Source organism: Aricia agestis, chromosome 12 (assembly GCF_905147365.1).
Source record: "Aricia agestis chromosome 12, ilAriAges1.1, whole genome shotgun sequence".
In the NCBI taxonomy this organism is placed as follows: Eukaryota; Metazoa; Arthropoda; class Insecta; order Lepidoptera; family Lycaenidae; genus Aricia; species Aricia agestis.
In genome coordinates, this window is record NC_056417.1 from 10845697 (window position 1) to 10867769 (window position 22073).

At 39.1% G+C, this 22073-nt stretch overlaps 1 protein-coding gene across 5 annotated transcripts; it reads left to right on the forward strand.

Moving 5' to 3' along the window:
• Positions 1–913: 913 nt before the first annotated feature.
• Positions 914–21620, forward strand: LOC121732822 (ubiquitin carboxyl-terminal hydrolase 7). 5 transcript variants are annotated; one of them, XM_042122815.1, is made up of 23 exons: positions 914–1138; positions 1215–1344; positions 3459–3577; positions 3944–4278; positions 4843–5006; positions 5515–5632; positions 5824–5965; positions 6240–6414; positions 7070–7262; positions 8293–8446; positions 11425–11561; positions 12138–12234; positions 13156–13392; positions 13732–14005; positions 14205–14296; positions 15013–15170; positions 15759–15866; positions 17114–17276; positions 17647–17768; positions 18362–18497; positions 19115–19273; positions 20066–20159; positions 20447–21620. In XM_042122815.1, the coding sequence occupies exons 2-23, from the start codon at positions 1266–1268 to the stop codon at positions 20560–20562; spliced, it is 3372 nt and encodes a 1123-aa protein (XP_041978749.1). In that variant the 5' UTR covers positions 914–1138; positions 1215–1265; the 3' UTR covers positions 20563–21620. The 5 variants fall into 5 exon arrangements, with proteins under 5 accessions (XP_041978749.1, XP_041978750.1, XP_041978746.1 ...); XM_042122816.1 differs by having other exon boundaries at positions 20462–21620; XM_042122812.1 differs by having other exon boundaries at positions 1024–1138; positions 15025–15170.
• Positions 21621–22073: the final 453 nt, after the last annotated feature.

Consider the following 22073-nt stretch of genomic DNA (forward strand, 5'->3'; position numbering starts at 1 on the left):
GACACTCCTTTTTTCGGAAAACTCACGTTCGGGTTTTCTTCGTTATTAGTCGCGGCGTTTTCTTGCGGCGTAGCCATTTTTATTAAAATTAATGTGCACTTTTGTTTCTAATAATTATTGTCTTTGTGAATCACTATATTTTATCACGTCGGGGTCACCAATGTAAGAACTGATTGTTAGTTCCTTACGTTACAGGTCCATAAATGAAATACAGAGTCCAGAAATACTTTTTCGTTTATTCACCACATCTTAGCCATTGTCACAATTATTCACAAGTTATTTCACAATAATTAAGTTCAATACAATTTACTATCGCCAGAATACCGCAAGAACATCAAAACGTAAAAGAAAACTCAAAACATCAAAACTAACGTCAACATTTGAAACCCGAGCTTTCGCGCACCTTTATTTTTAATTTCGACTAAATATGTACCATGAAGTTCCTACATAAGGAGGATGCATGCATGATAGTTGCAGGAGCTGCCACACTCTTGAGGCAGTAACGTTACGAAAAAATAACGAAATTTGAAGCTTTAGAAGTTTACAGAAATAAAATATTATAAGTTTAATCGCCTAAATAACCACTTTTAAATCCATATTATAATAAAATATAATAGAAGTTGAAATGTTTTCCAAAAAAATTAGCGAATATCTCAACACTGAATCGATGTTTTTATACAAATACAGATTAAAAATATAGGACATCACTACGACAGTGAATGTGAGAGAATGATAAAATAAAATGGTGCATTCGTCGATCAAACCGGGCCACACATCCGAAGCCAGAAATTAAATTAGATATCCACCATTTTGTTTATTTTCGCGAAAATAATTTTCTTAGTCGGATACAATAGTGAATTTTTGTACTTCGCCGCAAAACACGGTTGTTAGTGTAGTCTAGCGATGATTATAAGACTCGGAATGTACTACTAGCGTATACTGCTATCGGGTCCTTGTGTTGAAATTTGCAGACATCGGCCGCGCCGCTAGTAAACACTCCTTGAAAATTAACATCTCGTCGTCGAAGAAAAATAAGAGCCAATGTGCACATGATACTGGTGTTGAAGTAAAGAGTCCTTTGAAATTCGTACAGCGTATATTTAGAAAGTCAAAAGGGAGTAATCCCTCGGTAGTAAAGGTAGGTGAAGTGCAACGTTCAAATGTCAAATTGAAAAAACGCTGAGTGCAAGAGCTAAGGTGACTTGTTTATTCAGGAAATATCGAAGAGTTGTGGGCAACAGTCTCCGGTGGCGCGCCCGGCTAACATGAACCACACGCCTGCTCCTGACAGGCAGCAACATGACCCTAATGTGAACCAAGTGGAGGAGATGGAGACACAGGAAGGTCAGTCCATGTAACTCGTCACTACGGCGATGCCACCTATGATGATGCTACAAAACACGAGATGTGTCATTGACACATGACAAGACTATTTTCAATACTCTATTATTTGCTACTATTATAACCTCAACTTTGCAAATATTGATTATGCCACCTACATTTCTTGTTCTTTGTTCCATTTGCCACAAATATCATCTAGATATCACCAGCTGTCTTTGTTATCATATTGCAAGTTGTGCAGAAATCTAATTTTAGAATGCTTTGTTCAAAATTTTCTGCAGGTTCTAATGGAAAGTGTACCGAATTTGGACTGTTATTATACCACTATCAAAAACATTCTTACATAGCAATCTGTTGTAGTTGTATAAAAAGTAAATAGAGTACAAAACATAAGTACATCTTTGTTATACATCCTCAGTGTTTTGTAAATTTTGTTTGTATCTAAATAAAGACTTGTGATAAGACTGTACCTGAGTACATAACATGTGACATTAGTGTGTAGGTGAATTGTAGAGTTTACAAAATCTATGATTAATCTTTAGTTTTTCATTGTTGTCCGTGTAATAGTTTTTACTTGAGTACCTACATCATTTCTCCTTTCTCGTTAGATAAAGTGATAAATTATAGGAAGAATGTGAGTGACATATAAATTCACAAATATTAAACAATAATTTAATTGAAAGTAGTCACATTTGGGTTTATCTTTATTCATCCACACTTTTTAGGAAAACCATAGATTTGTAACCACTATAAGTTTTTTTGTTTTACTATAAGAGAAGTTGTTCATAAATATATGTAGATAAAGAAAGTAAGAATACAATGAAAATTACTATTGAATATATCCAACACTTGTCAAAAGTTGTGTAACAGGTTCCGCAAGATGAGTCTCTTTGATATTGAAATGTGAACTCACCAAAATAATGTATGACCTAAACCATGAGGCGTGTCACAAAATTGAAATCAAAATTTGGCATTAATATAAAGTTTTATGAGCTTTTGAAAATTTTATAAGCTTTTAACTACTGTATTATTTGCCTTGGCAGTTGGCACTCTGGTTCCGTGACCGACCATACTGAAATAACCTTCTTTAATGTACTGTCATCAAAACATTGACAATCCAATGTCAGGATTTCTAAATTACTGTGATCAATGGGTAGGTCAACAGGTATTATTTTATCATAATTATCCTCAGATAATAAAGTATTTAGTGCAAACACTTACTTAGTAAGGTAGGAAAGGCAAGTAGGAAATGTGATATTTCTAACAAGCTTATGTAAGGAATTCTCCTATATTAATGTGATCATGTAAAGGTTGTTGTACCCTTGGATTTATGGTTATATAAACAATTACGACTTAGCTACTGTGAGTAGCCATTGACATTCATTAAACTGCTCAAATTTGAATGGTAACTTGCCTAAAGTTTGGTTTCCCAAACTGGAACTACCTTGGAAAACTTTCATCAGACAATTTTAATGTCTTGTCTTTCTCTTTTATACTTTTTCCTTTAATATTTTTGAAACATAACTGCTCACAGTTTTGTTTCTTCCTTAATCTTACTTTGGCATTTATTTCAAAGTTTCTTTTCTTTTAAATTCCTTTTTATCTCTTTCTTCTTTCCTTATATTATGAGAAATAATATAATGCTAAGTACTCACATACGGTTTTGCTTGATCGAGCAATAACGTCAAGCAAAACCCACGGCTCGGGATTTCGTCCACACATTCAGCATTGCTCGATAGTTTTATTCTAAATTGATGTATTTAATTCCATCGAGCCGTCTCGATGTGAGCCTTCGAGCTGTCAGTCTTGCGGTCCAAACAGTAATTATTACTTGATTTGGAGTAAAACTATCGAACAAAACCGCATGTGAGTACTTAGTATATGGTAGTCATGCTGGATAATGAAATTTAGCTGTTGTATCTTTCATTCAAGCACATACTTGTGGAAAAGAGAGATATTTTGTGTTTCAGCGAAAGAGATAAGTATGGATAGGTTAATAGGTACAATTCTTTACGTTGGTTGGGTTCTATTCATATATATTTTTTTCGTATTGTACTGTTGGAAATTTTAAAGAATCAATAAGTTACATAACAATCAACATAGTGTTTGTTTTTCAGTGGAAACTGTCGACACACCTGCAGAGAAGATATGGGTTGAGGACTACACAAAGGGACCCAACGGAGGTGTCGTCATGAACGATGTTATACAGAATCAAGAGACATCCTCTGATATGCCGGTATATGTCATAGAACTTGTACACAGTAAAAAGATACCTAATATGTACAATGTACAGTAGATATTCAAAATAGGTACCCGAGTCGCGCACAAGTTTAATATGTTAGTGTGATTTCAAATCACTTTTGAAAACAGAACAATGTAGTCTACATTATCGTGTTACGTTACGCCCGTCGATCGACGTATAAGCCTTGACGTCTTTTTTTTTAATTACAACATCTTACTATTAAATATGTACACAGCACATGTTGGATAACCGTTGTCTGTGTCTGTCAAGCGACTTTTTCTTTGTAATGACGTGATACATAAAAAAAACAAGTTATCTGATAACTTAAACAGGCCTAAAAAAATGTACACATTTTTACAGCTCGCTTTAGCCGGCCTGGATGCTGAGATGGAGGACGACGAGGCGAGATCAGAGGCGACCTTCCGATTCGTGGTTCACAACTTCAGAAATCTAAAGGACTCTGTACTTTCACCACCGTGTTATGTACGCAACCTGCCATGGAAGATAATGGTGATGCCTCGGCAAGGGGCTTCCCCGGATCGCCAGCAGCAGAAGTCTCTGGGATTCTTCCTTCAGTGTAACGGGGAAAGTGAATCTTCGAGTTGGTCATGCTACGCCATGGCCGAACTAAGGCTCCTGACCCACAAACCTGATTCCGAACACTTTTTCAGAAAGATTCAGCATTTGTTTTATAGGTTAGTATATTCATGAATTGAAGGAAAGAAGGGTGTTCGTTTTATACTTAAATTTCCACTTAAAAGATCCACACTGTTTACATAAAATTTTTTCTTATGCAATTATTATTTATCCTTGTTTGACATACATGTTAGATAAGTAACCGAACTATGACAAAACATTGTGTAATCAAAACATGTGTGGATCTTTTTATTAGTCGGAGGTTACACGTTCAGTTTCTCATCAATCTGATCCATTTATTTACCAGAAATTACCAGATTGGTAAAGATTGACGCGAAACTAAACATGTAACCCACGGATTTATGGACTGATTTTTTATTATGTACATTTTAGCCATCAATCTGAGATTGACGCCAGATGGCTTCAATCTCAGATTGATGGACTGAACTGATACCAGATTGAGCGTGTAACCTATGGCTTCAATCTCAGATTGATGGACTGAACTGATACCAGATTGAGCGTGTAACCTATGGCTTAGGAAAGGGGCTATAATAACATAATTATTACAAACATAAATAATGCAAATCTTTAGGATTATAATTGAAGTTGTTAAATATTTTCAGCAAAGAGAACGATTGGGGTTTCTCCCACTTCATGTCATGGAATGATGTGTTAGATCCGGAGAAGGGATACGTAAAGGACGACGCAATCACTCTGGAGGTGCATGTCACCGCTGAAGCTCCGCATGGTGTGTCCTGGGACTCTAAGAAGCATACTGGTTATGTTGGTAAGATGACTTTACTTTGATACTTTGGATAGCAGGTTTAACTACATATTATGTGAAAGTCAAAATAAATACATTGTTTTTATTTAAATATAGAGTTGTCAGTAGATTTACGTATGAAGGCAAAATAAAGAGAAAGATTGTTTTATTTATGGTCGTTTTTACAAGGAAGAATGTCTCGTCAATAATGAAAACCTAAATTCTGTTAGTACACCGACACAGAGAAATGCGAAAAAGCGGCTAATAGATCTTTAGTTTATTTTTTAGATTGAAATTCTTTTTTAAACAATCTGTAACTCTATCCCAATTTCATCATTTTACGCTGTTCGCAGCGTCTGTGTACTAATAGCGTAAGTAAACGTAATTTGAATGCCTTTCAAGTATCTGCGTAACTTAATTATAGATTCTATTTTACATGATTACCCTTTTGCTAAGGTCTTCCTAAACAAGGTGCTTACAAATTAAAAAATGTTTATGTTAATGTTGCTTAATATTTTTAATTTTCTTGCAGGTTTGAAGAACCAAGGAGCCACCTGTTACATGAACTCTCTACTACAGACGTTGTATTTCACAAATCAACTACGAAAGGCTGTGTACAAGATGCCTACAGAGTCTGATGATAGTGCCAAGTAAGAAAGACAACACAAATGACACTAAGATAATAATTGAATTAAAATAAATTAAAAAATTAACTCTGATCAGTCAATAATGTACAATATGTGATATTGCACAATAAAATTGATCGTCTAGGAGCCCGCTTACAATGGTTCCTTTTCCTCTATTGGGCTATGGAACCTAAAAATATATATTCTATTTGCAGGTCTGTAGCACTGGCACTACAGAGAGTATTCTACGAGTTACAGTTCTCCGACAAGCCGGTGGGCACCAAGAAACTAACAAAGAGTTTTGGTTGGGAAACACTCGACTCTTTCATGCAACATGACGTCCAAGAGTTTTTGAGGGTAAACATTGTTGAATAGTAAAAAATCTTATACTAGAAACATCTTATTAGGAATGCTGTAATAGATTATTTCAGAAGATGTTATTTTCGACTAACTTGCTGTATAAACTTCTATTGTTCGAGATCTCACGTTAAAAACGTTAATTGTGTATTTTGAAAAATGTTTCAAAACGGTTTTGACTAGCTTGCTAAAAATATACTAAAGAACATTTTAAAACTTATGGTTACAAAATTTGTTGCATAAAAGTTTTTTTAAATAAAGTTTGTTCTTTCAGGTTCTTTTAGACAAACTAGAAAGTAAGATGAAGGGAACATGCGTAGAGGGTACCGTACCGAGATTGTTTGAGGGCAAAATGACATCTTATATTAAATGCAAGAACGTCAACGTCTCGAGTACTCGTGTGGAGACCTTCTATGATATACAACTCAACATTAAGGGGAAGAAAAACAGTAAGTAATGTTAGATGTACAGTGCCGGTTTTAGCACTACCAGGGCCCTAGGCGAAATTTCTTCGGCGCCCAGGGTGCTGGTAGTGCTAAGAATTATCCGGCGCCCTAGGCGGTCATCTAGCGTCGCTACCCCTAACGCCGCGACTGCGTGTGTATGATAACATTTTATATGTTAAACAATAAAGTATCTTTATTATGTGTAAACTCGTAACTTTTATCGCAAATGTAATAAGATGGCGTTATTAATAGTAACATTTTTGTAATTAAACATGTACGCTACTTCGTAAAATAATTAAAAACTTTAATTTGAACTCTTTTATACAGTCACAAGTTATACATGTTCCAACTGTACTGTTCCAATCTACTTAATCATAATACTAGATGACGCCCGCAACTCTTATTGCGCCAAAATTCGTTTATCGCGCGGGAATCGTACATTCACACAGACAGACATACACACTTTCGCAATTATTAAGTGTAGTATGGATATCTAATAACTTTTGTCCGTGGATTATAAAGCCTCGCACCTTGGGGCCGTAATAGAAAAATCTGATTGATCTACTGTACACGTTCGTGAACGCGTGTTTTTCTAAATTTGTCTGAATTTGAAAATCCAAATAGTAACTTTTAACTTAAATAACCTTTTTTTTCACAGTTGATGAATCTTTCAAAGACTACATAAGTACAGAGACGCTAGACGGCGAGAACAAGTACGACGCGGGCGAGCACGGCCTGCAGGAGGCGGAGAAGGGCGTGATATTCGCGACGTTCCCGCCCATACTGCATCTACACCTCATGCGCTTCCAGTATGATCCCATCACTGACAGCTCCGTCAAGTTCAATGACCGGTATGTATTGGAAGAAGACGCCTCAAGATTATTTTTGTGGCGGAAAATACATTTAATTTTGCTGTTATAATATTTCATATTACAAATGTAAGCATTTGACAAAAAAGTACACTATGAATACTCTATACATTCTTTTGCCTTGTCTATCAAGCTCCATTTCCATTGTAATGCTAAGTACTCACATACGGTTTTGCTTGATAGTTTTACTCCAAATCGAGCAATTACCAGCGTGTGGACCGCAAAACTGACATCGAAGGCTCGCTTCTTCTTCTTCTTCTTCTTTTGGCGTAAGCCTCCCCATTTAGGAGTTGCCAGCGTCAGAGTTGAGTCGAAAAATGTGAACAGTTATAACATATAACGTAAACTGATTGCCATGCAGGAGCCGGCTCGATGGAATTAAATATGTCAAATATGTCATTTCCTTCAATTCGGAGTAAAACTATCGAGCAAAACCGTATGTGAGTACATAGCTTAATAGACGAGGACAAAACATTGTACAGCTTAAGCATTATTTAAATATAATGCTGCTGGTTGACTTCTTCTAATGTTTCCGTATAAGGTTTGTAAAAAGAATCCATTTACTTAGTAGTTTACTTTTCATAGCAATTTACTTATACGTGGGAGAGCCATGCTTCGGCACGAATGGGCCGGCTCGACTGGAGAAATACCACGTTCTCACAGAAAACCGGCGTGAAACAGCGCTTACGCTGTGTTTCGCCGAGTGAGTGAGTTTACCGGAGGCCCAATCCCCTACCCTATTCCCTTCCCTTCCCATCCTAGGGAATAGGGTAATAGGGGAGGGGTAGCCTCCCCTATTACCCTATTCTCTCTTAAAAGGCCGGCAACGCACCTGCAGCTCTTCTGATGCTGCGAGTGTCCATGGGCGACGGAAGTTGCTTTCCATCAGGCGACCCGTTTGCTCGTTTGCATAAAAATAAAAATTGCGTTATTTCATAAAAAAAAGCAGAAAATATATTTAAAAATGTATAGTCTTTCAAACCTTTTAATGGTCAATATTATTGGTTTCAAGGTTTGAATTCTACGAGCACATCAACTTGGACGCGTATCTCCAGGAGAAACCTGAGACCCCGGCGGACTACACTCTGCACGCTGTGTTGGTACACTCCGGTGATAATCATGGTGGACACTATGTTGTGTTCATCAATCCGAGAGGAGATGGCAAGGTAGCAATCTCATATTTATTTGGTCTGGGGTTGTCATGTTGAATATAATTAATGTTCAAAGTTAAGACTATCTACACTTTATAAAATCTGTTCCACTAATTTCACGGACGCCGAATTTGAAGATTGTTAAGATAACATGATTGGATATGAACATGAACATTGCAAAGAATTTTTGAATAATGATCTTGGATATCTGTTTCGTTTCTCATTTCGCTATTGCTTATTTGTTTGTTCCAATGCATTTTGGACAAGACAAAACATGTTGTGTCTAAACCTCTTTTTCTGCGCCTGTCATGTAACGACCTAGCAGTCAGAAAATGCGTGTGTAGCAGCTTATCACCAGTCTCCTCCCCTTACTAATAAAATTATCCAAACTGTGTATCATTGTTGCATAATATTCAGTGCTTGTTTGTCAAGCTACTTTTCTGTCGTATCAGGAAAGGGCCAAACTCGACAACTACCGTCTGTATCAGGGATGTTGCGGATCCCGATTTTTTCACATCCGCGGATGCGAATGCGGATGCGGATTTTTAGAGGTTCACATCCGCGGATGCGGATGTTGCGGATCCTGCATAAATATCTATCTTATATATAAAAATGGATTTTCAAATGTGTTAGTCGCGCTAAAACTCGAAAACGCCTGAACGGATTAGGCTGATTTTAGTCTTAAAATATTCGTAGAAGTCCAGGGAAGGTTTTAAAGTGACACGAAGTTCACCGGGGCAGCTAGTCTTCTTATATATAAAAATGGATTTTTAAATGTGTTAGTCGCGTTAAAACTCGAAAACGGCTGAACGGATTGGGCTGATTTTAGTCTTTAAATATTCGTAGAAGTCCAGGGAAGGTTTTAAAGTGACACGAAGTTCACCGGGACAGCTAGTATATATATATATATATATATAAAAATGGATTTTCAATTGTGTTAGTCTCGATCGACTCGATAACGGCTTTTTAACAAATAAAACATTACACACACTACAACACACACACTAGGAAAAATGACAGATCTTTGAGTGACAAGCCTATACATACGAATTATAGTCTTTTATTTATTCAACAAGGTGACGAATTGAAAATGGATTATAGTTTTTTTAAATTAATCTTAGATACTATTAGACAATCTTACACAGCCAGTTTGAGATCAAGTGAATATTTTTTTTTACAAAATATAGGTAGTAGTCCGAATGTCGTTGAAACTAAGGTCGAATTTCGACCATTGGGCGATCTCTAGTTTCTATTATTAGTAGTTGCAGTACACTTGCAATATCAAGTAAAGGCCGGTGACGAAATCCTTGTCTGTTGGTTCGTAAATTTATTTTAGAAAGTAATTCAGGGCAGTCGATGAAACCATTTGCGATGTTCACTAAGAAACATATGTCACTGATTTGACGCCTGAGTTTAAGTGGCAAAAAATGATACCTTCTACAGCATTGCTGTGCCTTATAATCAAGATATCTCAAAAATTTTCTTTGCACACCCTCAATACGTGATCGATAAATTTCATATTGCTGGTTCCAGACTTGAGACGCATACTCCAGGTGGCTACGAACGAAAGAACAATATAGGATTTTTATAGTCTTAATCGATTGGAAACTCATTGTCTCATGTTTCATTAATGAAACCAAGTACTTTATTAGCACTTTTTACGATATGGTCGATGTGCTAGTAAAATAGAAGCTTACTATCAAAGATAACTCCTAGGTCCCTAATGCTGTTAACTTTAGTTAAAAATTGATTACCTAGAGTATATTTATAATCGATTGTGTATTTCTGACGTGTATAACTAACGTAAAAACATTTTGATACGTTTAACTGAAGTTTATTACGATAGCAACAGTCTTCAAATCTATTGAGGTCACTTTGGAGTAAGTCAGTACCTCAATAGATGCACCACAATAAACGCGTTAGATCCTGTCACCGTTTTCAGGGTTCCGTAATCAACAAGAGACCCTTATATTTTCGGTCTATCTGTCCGTCTGTCTGTCTGTTTCTCCGCGGTTTCACTCAGAAAATAGCCTACAAAGCCGAAATTCGGCATGATGTCGACAAAATAATATATAAAACCTTTAAAAAATGTATGGGGCCTTCCTTACACATCAAGCGGGGATAATTCTTTTTATTTCGCGTCCACTCCACCGTGTGTGGTGTCGTTGGATAGGGTTTTTAAAAATATTACGAGAATTCCAAGATCGTTTTCCGATTTAGAGATCCATTTATGAAATATGCAAAGTTTTAAAGTGGAATAAATCGTCAGTGTCTCCCCAATCTACCAGCTATTAGCTAAAAGGTAGATTCGGAAAAATATGTGGAAAAATTCACGGGAGTAGGAAATATGCTAAATTTTAAAAGTAAATTATCACGGCTAAGAAGACATCATAAGTTATTGAGAAGTACAAAGGAATTTTTCGTTCAAATTCCTTTGAATGTAACTGTGGTAATGTTGTTAGTAGTGTAAAACAGATTATAATTGTACATTCATTGACGATACAAAACTCATCAAAAACTGGCGGTACTATGGAACCCTCTTTTGTGCGTGGCCGATACGTACTTCGCCCCATTTTTTCGCTCCCATTGGTCACTTGTCACGCGCAAACGGCACGCGCCATTCACAGACCCCGCCGCTTTTTTTCTTGTTGCAACTCGTATTACATTCGCATCCGCATAAAAATCCGCATTGATTTAATGCGGATGCAGATGCGGATGTCCAAATCTATGCGGATGCTCCGCATTTGCGGATGCGGATGGATATTCGCAACAACCCTGGTCTGTATACGTGTATTTTATATCTAAAGCGATTATTTGTTATCAGTGCCGGTTTTAGCACTTCCAGCGCACTGGACGGAATTTCTTCGGCGCCTAGGGTGCTTATAGTGCTAAAAATAAAGCGGCGCCCCTTTTTGTTTGCCTTCGGCGCTCCATTCTATCCGGCGCCCTGGGCGATCGCCTAGCGTCCATAACGCCGCGATTATTTGTTATAGTGGTGCAAGTTCGACGACGACGTGGTGTCGCGGTGCACGAAGCAGGAGGCGATCGAGTACAACTACGGCGGACACGACGAGGACATGGCGCTCACCGTGCGACACTGCACCAATGCGTACATGTTGGTCTATATAAGGTGGGTATCCATTTATTAGGGCTCTCACACAAAACTGGGAAATCGCATCGCATCGCCAAAATCTGCGACAAAACTCATACTAAAAATGACATTTTGATGCGATACGATGCGAATTCGCAGTTTTGTGTGGGAGCCCTTAGTCAGATCGCGCACCTCGTTGAAATTATTATAAACGCCTTGCTAATGATTAAACAAACGATTGCTATCATGAGTAACAGAAAAATACTATTTTCTACCAACATTGGTCTAGCGACCGAAGCCAACACTGCTTTGTAGTGTCTTAGAGCAGTGTTTTCCAACTTGTGGTCCGCAGACCCTTGGGGAGTATATGTTTGGGGGTCCGCGGTGTCATCTCTGGACCATAATAGAATAATATACCTATTTCTAATTTTTTGGCTGTTTATAAGGAATGGGTCTGAAAAGGGTTGAAAAACACTGGCGTAAAGAAAAATCAATGTAAGCCAATGTCATAAAGTAGCATTTTATTTGAATTTTGGTCAGTCGCGATCGCTTGCCGCGAGGATCGGAAAGCCACCTTAAGATTAGAAGTGTTTTTACAATGTTATGATTTTGCAGGGACTCACAACTGAAGACAGTATTGCAAGAAGTTACTCATGCAGATATACCGACCGAGCTCAGCGAGCGTCTTGCGGAGGAGAAGAGAATAGAAACTGTAAGTAAATTATATAAAACTAGCTGTCCCGGCAAACGTTTCATTGCCATATAAAGTGTTTCGCCCATATTATTTTATTGAAGTGACTAAATAAGTATGTCACCATGGCAACGTCCATCACTATCCCCTCACACAAACAATGGTCGCCGTCAGACTCGTGTTGTAATAATTTACTATTATTTATTCAACAAATACACTTATCACTATAAAAAGTACCCAGTAGCCGATTCTCAGACCCACTGAATATGCATATAAAATTTGGGTAAAATTAGTAAAGCCGTTTCGGTGAAGTACGCGGCCTAACATTGTGACACGAGAATTTTATATATATATAAGATATATAAGATAATATATATTTTTAAAACAGTAGAAAAAGTCAATAAGAGTCAAGAGAAGTCTTGCTTACATGTGGCAGTTTAGGCTGTGGTATAGATCGTGGCTAGCGGAAACAAAACTTACAAAATATCTCTCGCAACAATGCATACTTATTTTTTCTATGTTGCATCTCGCTCTATCGCTTTCATTTTCGCCTTTTTACCGCATTTTCGCGGTGTTTGCGGTCAGTGTTCAAAAGGCGAGGTTGACAAGGTAACCCTGTCGCCTGATAAACGGAAATATATTTAACACTTTTCTACTATACATATATTTAAGATTTTTATTATATCATATACACATTTAATACACATCCAGACCCGGGAACATTGAAAACTTTTTGTTACGTCGGCGGGATTCGAACCCGCGACCCCCGGTTTGAGCTGCCACACACTCAACCAATTGACCCACAGAGGTCGTCACAATGATTCGATTCAACAATTTTAACGCGTTACAATACAACCAATAAACTCCGCGCTAAGCGTTGACTAAACCCCACAGTAAATTTCCTCATCCCACTCGAACTATAAACGACATTATCTTTTCCAGATCCGTCGCAAAGAACGCAACGAGGCTCACCTATACATGAACGTGAACGTTGTCCTCGAAGAGGCGTTCGACGGCCATCAGGGCAATGACCTCTATGATCCGGAGCGTGCGCATTACCGCGTGCTGCGCGTGCGCAAGGTCGCCACAGTTGAGGAGTTGATGGACATGCTAGCTGAGAACTTCAACTACCCACTGAACCAGATTCGACCTTGGCCGTTTAGTGCACGGTCTAACTCGGTAAGATTTTGTGGAACTAAAGGCAAACTAATCGAGGCATGAAACGATGTGTAAAATCTTAATTTTGCTATTTACGAATTTGTGAGCCTCGTATCATCCTTTTTAGGGTTCCATACCCAAAGGGTAAAACGGGACCCTAATACTAAGACTTTGTTGTTATTATAGTTAACAACCAGTATAATCCATAGGTTGTGAACCCTAGGATGCTTGTTAAGAAACCTTAAAAAGATACTTACAATAGTTGATTGTTGTCAACCTTTTTTTAATAAAATTTTTTGATTGAGGCGTTATTCTAAACCTTTATTGACTTCTATATTAATAAGTAAACTATCTTTGCAGACCTGCAGACCAACTTGCTTGGATATCGTCAACGATCAGAGCCGAACCATAGCGGATATATCTGAAAATACCAATCCGTGGAACATTTTCCTGGAGATGCTCCCCCCGGACTCCGGTTTCAGTTCCCTGCCACCTTTCGATAAGGAGAATGATGTTGTCCTCTTCTTCAAGTACTACGATCCCAAGCAGAAGCGTATACATTACTGCGGCCACCACTATTTGCCCATCGCAAGCAAACCGGCCGATCTCATACCGATCTTAAATAAACGCGCAGGTAAGCAAAAAAAGAGGGAAGAGATAGAGATTTAAACACGTAAAAAAGTTTATCACGAAGTAATATATTTTGTAAACAATTTTAATAAATGATAATTATTGTGAAAGCAAAGAAAAGTAAATCACATCAGCATCCTCAATAATACTAACAAAAATTTAATGCGCTATTTTTCAGATTTTGATTAAGGATATTTTTTCAGGTTTTCCACCGGACACCCCACTCGTCTTGTACGAAGAAATAAAACCAGACTTTGTGGAGAAAATCAACAACTACAACGATCCACTCGAAAAGGTATCAATCAGATAAAATTTGATAATATGCATACATTTAAAGGCTAGTTTGTTGCCTCTCTATTGAGATTTTTATTTAATATGTACTTATTTAATTTATTACTAAGGCTCTTTATACATATTTTTATGCATCCATGTACTGACGCAAAAGGTATGCTATTTAAAAGTGTAAATTGTCTTATTAAAAAGATTTAAGTTTGCCAGTAAGGGCAGTTGGTGTTAGCGAAATGAGTAATTTCATTATTCATTAGAGAGAATTTGTGAGAATCAAAGAGAGATAGAGTGCCAGTTGGATAGTGTGAGCGAGAAAACGCGTGCGAGTGAGACGGCGCGTGGTTAGTTGTCACTCGTTCGTTGTATGTGCGTTAGCTGTCTCGGTCGTTGCTCGCGTGCATGATTGAGATTGCACGATAGTGTGGGTAATATGTAATAGAGTGAGATAGCGCGATAGTGAGCGAGCGAGACGGGCCCTCGGGTCGACGCTGAGTTGTGTGCCCAGGTGTGACAGCGCGCTATAACGGTTATTATAGACTGAGATAGCGCGATAATGAGCGAGCGAGACGGGCCCAAGGGTCGGCGCTGAGTCGTGTGCCCGGATGTGATAGCGCGCGCGGTTAGTTATGATAGAGTGAGATAGTGCGATAATCTTGTAATGAGCGAGCGAGACGGGCCCTCGGGTCGTCGCTCGCTCGGGTTGAGTCGTGTGCACGCGGCCAGGTATTGGACGAGCTGATGGACGGCGACATCATCGTGTTCGAGCGCGCGGACACGCGGCACGAGGACCTCGAGCTCCCGACCTGCCAGGACTACTTCAAGTACATATTCTACAAGGTGGAGGTGCAGTTCATCGACAAGACGGTGCCCAATGATCCCGGGTGAGTTTGTAATCACTACAGATATAATTTTAACAAAAAAAAAAACTTCAAACAGTAATTCGTTCGCATGGAACCATCATTAAGTTGTCTTCTTTTCAACAAAAAAGTATCATCAACATCGGTTCATAAACGATAAAGTTAACCGTGAAAAAACAAAAAAACATTTATGTGTATAGTCGGATTGAGAATTCTTCCTCCTCTTTTTTAAGTTGGGAAAAAAGTGCAACATCCTAATGAGCTACATTGATTTTACTGTGTCAACATAAAGTTTTGAGCTTCGTTGAAGATTTGTAATTGTAATTGACTATTGAGGTTCTGTAAACATATTTTAGCGTTTCAGGGCACGTACCACGAAACATTTTTGAGACTCAAATAATCGAACGAGAATGCCCCTTCCTACTCAAACAAAGGTGAAACGACGTTGTTAGAGCAGGACGCGGCATTCTCATTCGATTGTTTGAGTCTCAAAACGGCTTCGTAGTAGGCCTCCAGAATTCGACGATCGAAATAAACTAGTTGCGTTACTTCTAAAATCTCCCTGTTCGATGATTGGATTGGTGGTAGAGTACAAGAATGTGTTATCTACAGATTCACAATGGAGCTGTCGCTACAGATGCGCTACGACCAGATGGCGCGCGCGGTCGGCCAGCGGCTCAACGTCGACCCCTACTTAATACAGTTCTTCAAATGTCAAAAGTACGTATTTATGTTCTAGCCATCTAGTATTAGCTGATGAGCCGCCTAGGCTGATCATTATACTGCAGCATATTAAAAAAACTGATAAGAAATTAAGTTTGAATAAGAGTTAAGGTTAATCGTCTAGTAAAATTAGCTAATGATCCGCATAGGCCGGTCTTTATACGCATTTTTTTTATTAAATAAGGGGGCAAACGAGCAAACGGGTCACCTGATGGTAAGCAACTACCGTCGCCCATGGACACTCGCAACATCAGAAGAGCTGCAGGTGCGTTGCCGGCCTTTTAAGAGGGAATACGCTCTTTTCTTGAAGGTTTGCATACGCATACAAATAGACCAATAGGAATCGAGCTTCAAAAACTGGATGATTAAAACTAGGCCTTTACATCCGTAATGGATGATTTATACAGTACTTTTCAGAGCGAAGTAACCACTCCTCAAATACTGTAGTACCTGGGACAAGATTTTTAAATGTCCGTATGGTTGCCCAATCGCATTTCTTCATTCTCGCATCATAGTCGGCCTAATCCAGAGGAAAGAACTAGTCAATACGTCTGGGACCAACTATGTGCGGGTTTCCTCACCATGTTTTCCTTCACCGTACGAGCGTCCGTATTTTGTACTTGAGATCAGAAAATGTCTCATAGGTACACGCCTCCACCCGGGTTCAAACCTGCACCCATGGGCGTACCGAGGGGGGGGGGGGGGGCCGCTGCCCCCCCCGGATCATATTGACGTCCCTACTAAGTATATTATTTTGTATTTTATCTATAAAAATTTAAAATTAAAAAATAAAAATTTTTGCCATTTGTTTGCAATACAATATTTTTACAACAAATAATTATCAATTTTTTATTCTTTATAAACACCTAGCTTATAAAAAATCTGATTTGCCCCCCCTGGCCCAGAACCTGGGTAATTTGTCCCCCCCCTGGCCGGGACCCCCCCCCCCCCCCCGCCTTACAACCTGGGTACGCCCATGCCTGCACCCTCTAAGAGTGCGAACCAAAGGTCTACCTATTAGGCCACGGATGCTTTGATGGATGATTAACGAATGTTGTGGCATGGCAATGGCAGACGCTATTTCCAAGAGTTTGTCTGCTTGCGATCTTCTGCCAAACATATTATAAAAGTTTTTGGTTGAGAGACATGCTTTGGTATCTATAGGCCGGCTTAACTGGATGACGTAATGATAAATTAAACTAAACTAAATGCATAATAATCATTTTTTATTCTTTTTTTTTCAGTTACAAAGACACACCTGGTCTGCCTTTGAAATACTCATTCGACGGTATTCTTAAGGACTTGTTATTGTACTGTAAACCAAAGTGCCCTAAGAAATTGTTCTATCAGATTCTATCTATTAAAGTTAACGAATTAGATAACAAGAAGCAATTTAAATGTTTATGGGTAAGTTTATTTCTATTTATAATATTTTTAACAGCTAATCTAAATATATAAAAATGGATTTTCAATTGTGTTAGTAACGCTAAGACTCGAAAACGGCTGAACGGATTGGGCTAATTTTAGTCTTAAAATATTCGTAGAAGTCCAGGGAAGGTTTTAAAGTGAACACGAAGTTCACCGGGACAGCTAGTTTATAATAAATAGTAAATAGTATATAGAAGTCTTATTTATACTTCTGATACAAAATTTTTGGACACAACAAAATAAAGCAGCCAATTCTTAAATGTCATTTCTTCGTGCCTTTACGTAAATTGTTACTAAAAAGATTTGGTTAAAGGAGACCATAATTGAAATTATTTTTTCTTGTTTACAGGTTGGTCCTAATTATAAGGAAGATAAAGAATTAATTTTATATCCGAACAAAGGTGGTAAGGTGGCAGATATCCTAGAGGAAGCAGCTAAAGTTGTAGAAATGTCGCCTGAAGGTTCGGGAAGGTAAGTTTACTGCTAATTGCTTTATTGTAAAATAATAGTTACATTCTAACACTCAATTGCACGAATCCTGGCTAACAATTGCCATATCCATACCATTCTGTCTCACTTTTCGTTACATCATATTACGAAAGAGAAGGAATGTTTTAGTACACGGCCTAGCATAGCAAATACGTAGTTCATGGCAGACTATAATTATGAAGTCCAGATCCCAGATCCTCCAAGAATCGTTTTTTTAACCAATGTTTCACTATAGTAAGCCATTGAAAAAATAAAATGTTGTAGCTTATAATGTTATTTTGATTGGCATATCTTAATACTTATAACCAAAATAAAATAACTTATCCTTAATAACTTAGACTAGGGTTACAAGGTCAGTCTCGTATCAGTTCAGTCCATCAGTCCATCAGTCTCATCCACTGACGAAAGAGTTATCGTGTAACCGTGTGATTGACGGACTGATCCTTTTTATATGTACTTTCTGTCCAAAATTCTGGCGTCAGTCTGAGACTGATGGACTGAACTTATGCCAGACTGACTATGCAACCTTTGTGTGTGTAAGCCAGATAGCATGATAATGAATCAATCTGTTTCAGGTTACGGATCGTGGAGGTGTCGTGTCACAAGGTGCTGCCCGGACCCGATCCCGAGCTGACGCTGGACCAGGTCACCATATCACCGCCCCGGCTCTACCGGATAGAGGAGATACCCAGGGATGAGGTGCAGCTGCAGGTGAGATGATCAGATCACTTAGCCGGAAGTTTTGTGGTATAAATATCACTAACAGTCTAAGGGCCTGTTTCATCACTTCCTGATTAGTGCCGGATAGGCTATCCACTACTTTTTTAACAGATTCTCCATACTTTATCTATCAAGTTAAGTTGTGGATAGCCTATCAGGCACTTATCAGGAAGTGGTGAGACAGGCCCTAAGAGGCATAACACTGCTAGACAGAAACACACGCATTAGGTCGCACTGGAGTCTGCTACAAAGGTGAATGACATAAATCTAATAAACCTTGACTTGAATGGTAAAAATATTGTCATGTTGGGCATATACAGAAAACTTTACGAAATTTCTAAAGACTTATATCATAATCGTACAGGTACAAGCTTATACGGAAGCTAAGCTAATAATAATAAAATCAGTAAGTGCTTGTTCAGACAGAGTAGGAAACCATGCGTTTCCCGTGTAGAAACCGAACGGGTAGTGTAAACGCTGTAATACAACGCCTTTGTAATAAGCTGCGAGCGGTTTAACCGCGCGGGCCCAAACCGCGCGGTTCCTGCTGTGTCTCAACAAGCACTAACACTATACGTAATTAAAAACTCAATCGAATCGATTTCCAGGAGGACGAAGTGCTGGTGCCGTGCGCTCACTTCCAGAAGCAGGCGTACGCGACGTTCGGCATACCGTTCTACGCACGCGTCAAACACCACGAGCCGTTCGCCGCACTCAAGGACCGCCTGCAGAAGAAGCTCGATATACCTGACAAGGAGTGGGAGAAGGTAGGCTATATGTCGCTGTCTCTCTCGCACACGCGTGCGCGACATTCTACGCGCGCGTCAAGCACCACGAGTCGTTCGCCGCACTCATGGACCGCATATATGTACGCGACATTTAGAATTCCGTAAAACGAGCGCAACTGCTGTAGTATAGTTTGGCGTAATCAGATGTCAAATATACCTAAAGTAAAGGCTGATTCTACTGCCCCGCTGAAATCTATGTAATAATAGCGCACACCGCTAGCGTTATTCCAAAACGCTTTTTATAATTTCATACATTTCGGGAAATCAGCGCAAACGGCACCCGTGCGGTCGGCGTAACACTAAGGCTTTGGCCAAACCAACGCGACCAAAGCGACTGCGAAGCGGGAGCGTCTGCAACGCGGGACGTTCGCGTCGGCAGAGTGGGAATAATATACGGTTCGCAAATCGCAACGTAGTCGCGCAGGTGTTGTCAGTTTCGCGTTGCAGACGCTCCCGTCCCGCGTTACTGCGTCCGTACCACGAAACGGTTTTGAGACTCAAACAATCGTACGAAAATGTTGCGTCCTACTCTAACAAAAGAGAAATGACGATGTTAGAGCAGGACGTGGCATTCTCGTCTGATTGTTTGAGTGTCAAAACCGTTTCGTGGTACGGGCCCTGACGCGCAGGTTTGGCCGAAGCTTAAGGCTGAATTTACATACATTTTCAAAAAGTAGTTAGTTTTTGACTAGTCGTCTACGCGACGATGATACTTAAACGTTATTAAGTTTACTGCAAATGTTTCTTATTAGTTGTGTTTTATTTTTTCAGTATAATTTCGCGATCGTAACGAACAGCAGAATCAACTATATCAGTGAAGGGGCGATCATGAACGCCTTCGACTTTAGACCCAGTAGTAATACAAGTGAGTATTCTATTGTTGTATTATTCATTAGAATCTTACTGAGGCTTTTTAACCCCTTCTCTCTAATATTAATATGTCTTAAATGAAATAACTGCATGAAATTGTACGTTTATAAGTTGCAATTAATAACTATAATTTGAAATTCGCTATTGTGAGCCTAAAAAAGTGTTCAAAAATCACTCTTTATCACTGTTTTGGGTTTTGTTAATCCACCGCCACTGCCTTCTTTCACCAATAAGTTTTAGTTTATACAACAGTACCGGAACTCGTGCTATAACTTATTAAAGATCTGTCCCTTCCAGACGCAACGGGCCGGCCGTGGCTCGGCCTCGAGCACATTAACAAGACACCCAAGCGCTCCCGAGTCAATTACCTCGAGAAGGCCATCAAGATATACAACTGAACACGCAGTGAAGTATGTTTGACACCACAGGACTAGCGATACTCGGGCGAAGTTCAGAACGGTAATGAAGTTAGATGCGAATGAAGTCACGTGATTGACCAATGTCGTGAAGTTTGTTAGTTGTTGAATGTGTTTTCTCACTCTTTCGTCGTTTGGATGAAAGAGAAGGCATATTTTGATGATTAACATTAACAACCTTGGTGAAATTGTAACTAAATTTGTCGTTTGAATACATTTGTCGTCTAACTTTTTTGTCTTTTGTTACTTTGTCTCGAGTCCCAAACAGTTTTTGTAAACGTATAGAGAATATTTTAATAGGTATTTTGAACCGGTCGAGTTATTGTCCTACCTCGTTTTGATGACAGTTTGGCTCTCAAATTGTCTGTCTAGGCCGGGCTTAGGCTGGATTTATAAGCGGCGGCGTGAACGCGCTTTGGCCGCTACACCGCCAGATCACAAGAAAATGTATGTTACAATTTATTTAAATTATAAAATAGTGGCGCGGTCGCGCTGTTATTTATAGTCCGCGCGGAACCAGTTGGCCGCGCTTTAGGTAGGGACAGGGGTGAGGGGGCGGGTTGCTTGCTGCTCGCAACGCACATGAGATTAGACAGTGACGACCAATCTCGCGATATCGTGAACAATAATATTATTTAATTATTAAAAATAATAAATTAAAGACAATTAATCAGTTTTATATTCTTAACTATTGACATCGCCTTTCCGTTTTTTAAAAAACGCTTTAAATATTATTTCCTTAGATTGTCTTTTTATCGGCGGACTCGTCTTGCTATTGCAATCTCTTGTGCGTCAAAACGCACAAGAGATAAGACAAATCTTATCTAGCCAGAACTGTCAAAATCAAGCACCCCCGCCTCTCCGTCCCACCGCTCACATAACTAAGGCGCGGCCAACTAGTTCCGCGCGGACCATACACACATTTGCTCATGATGTCGCGGTATGGCCGCCAAAACGCGCGTTTGGGCGGACGCATATACATCCAGCCATATACCTCGAGCGGTGCACTCAGGAGTAATCGTTTAGGGGGCCTGAACTGGCTAAAAACATACTCTACTGGTCTAAACTAAATAAATAGCCTTATATACACATATGTAAATTGCTAACACCAATATTTGACATTCTTTATTACGCTGTTCGTGTGTAGATTCAATATAGCATACGGCAACTGCGGGTAAGTGGGCTTGAGAGATGACGCTACATATCTGCTTGCTTATTCTCTTAAAGGTTTCAATTCGTCAGTAACAAGTGACATCAGTGTAAGGGCGTTGTCTCAAATTTCGCAGAGAGGACTAGTTGGTATAAGTGTCTAAACACACTAGGCTGAATTACGTCGGCGTAAATTCCGCCGCGTTTACGCGTTTCAAACTTATACAAAATACGGGCGGAACGCGACACACTATTCCGTCGCGTATTTGTATGCGTTTGACATTTGCGGCGGAATTTACGCTGGTGTAATTCAGCCTAGTGTGTTTAGACACTAACGCCTCTAG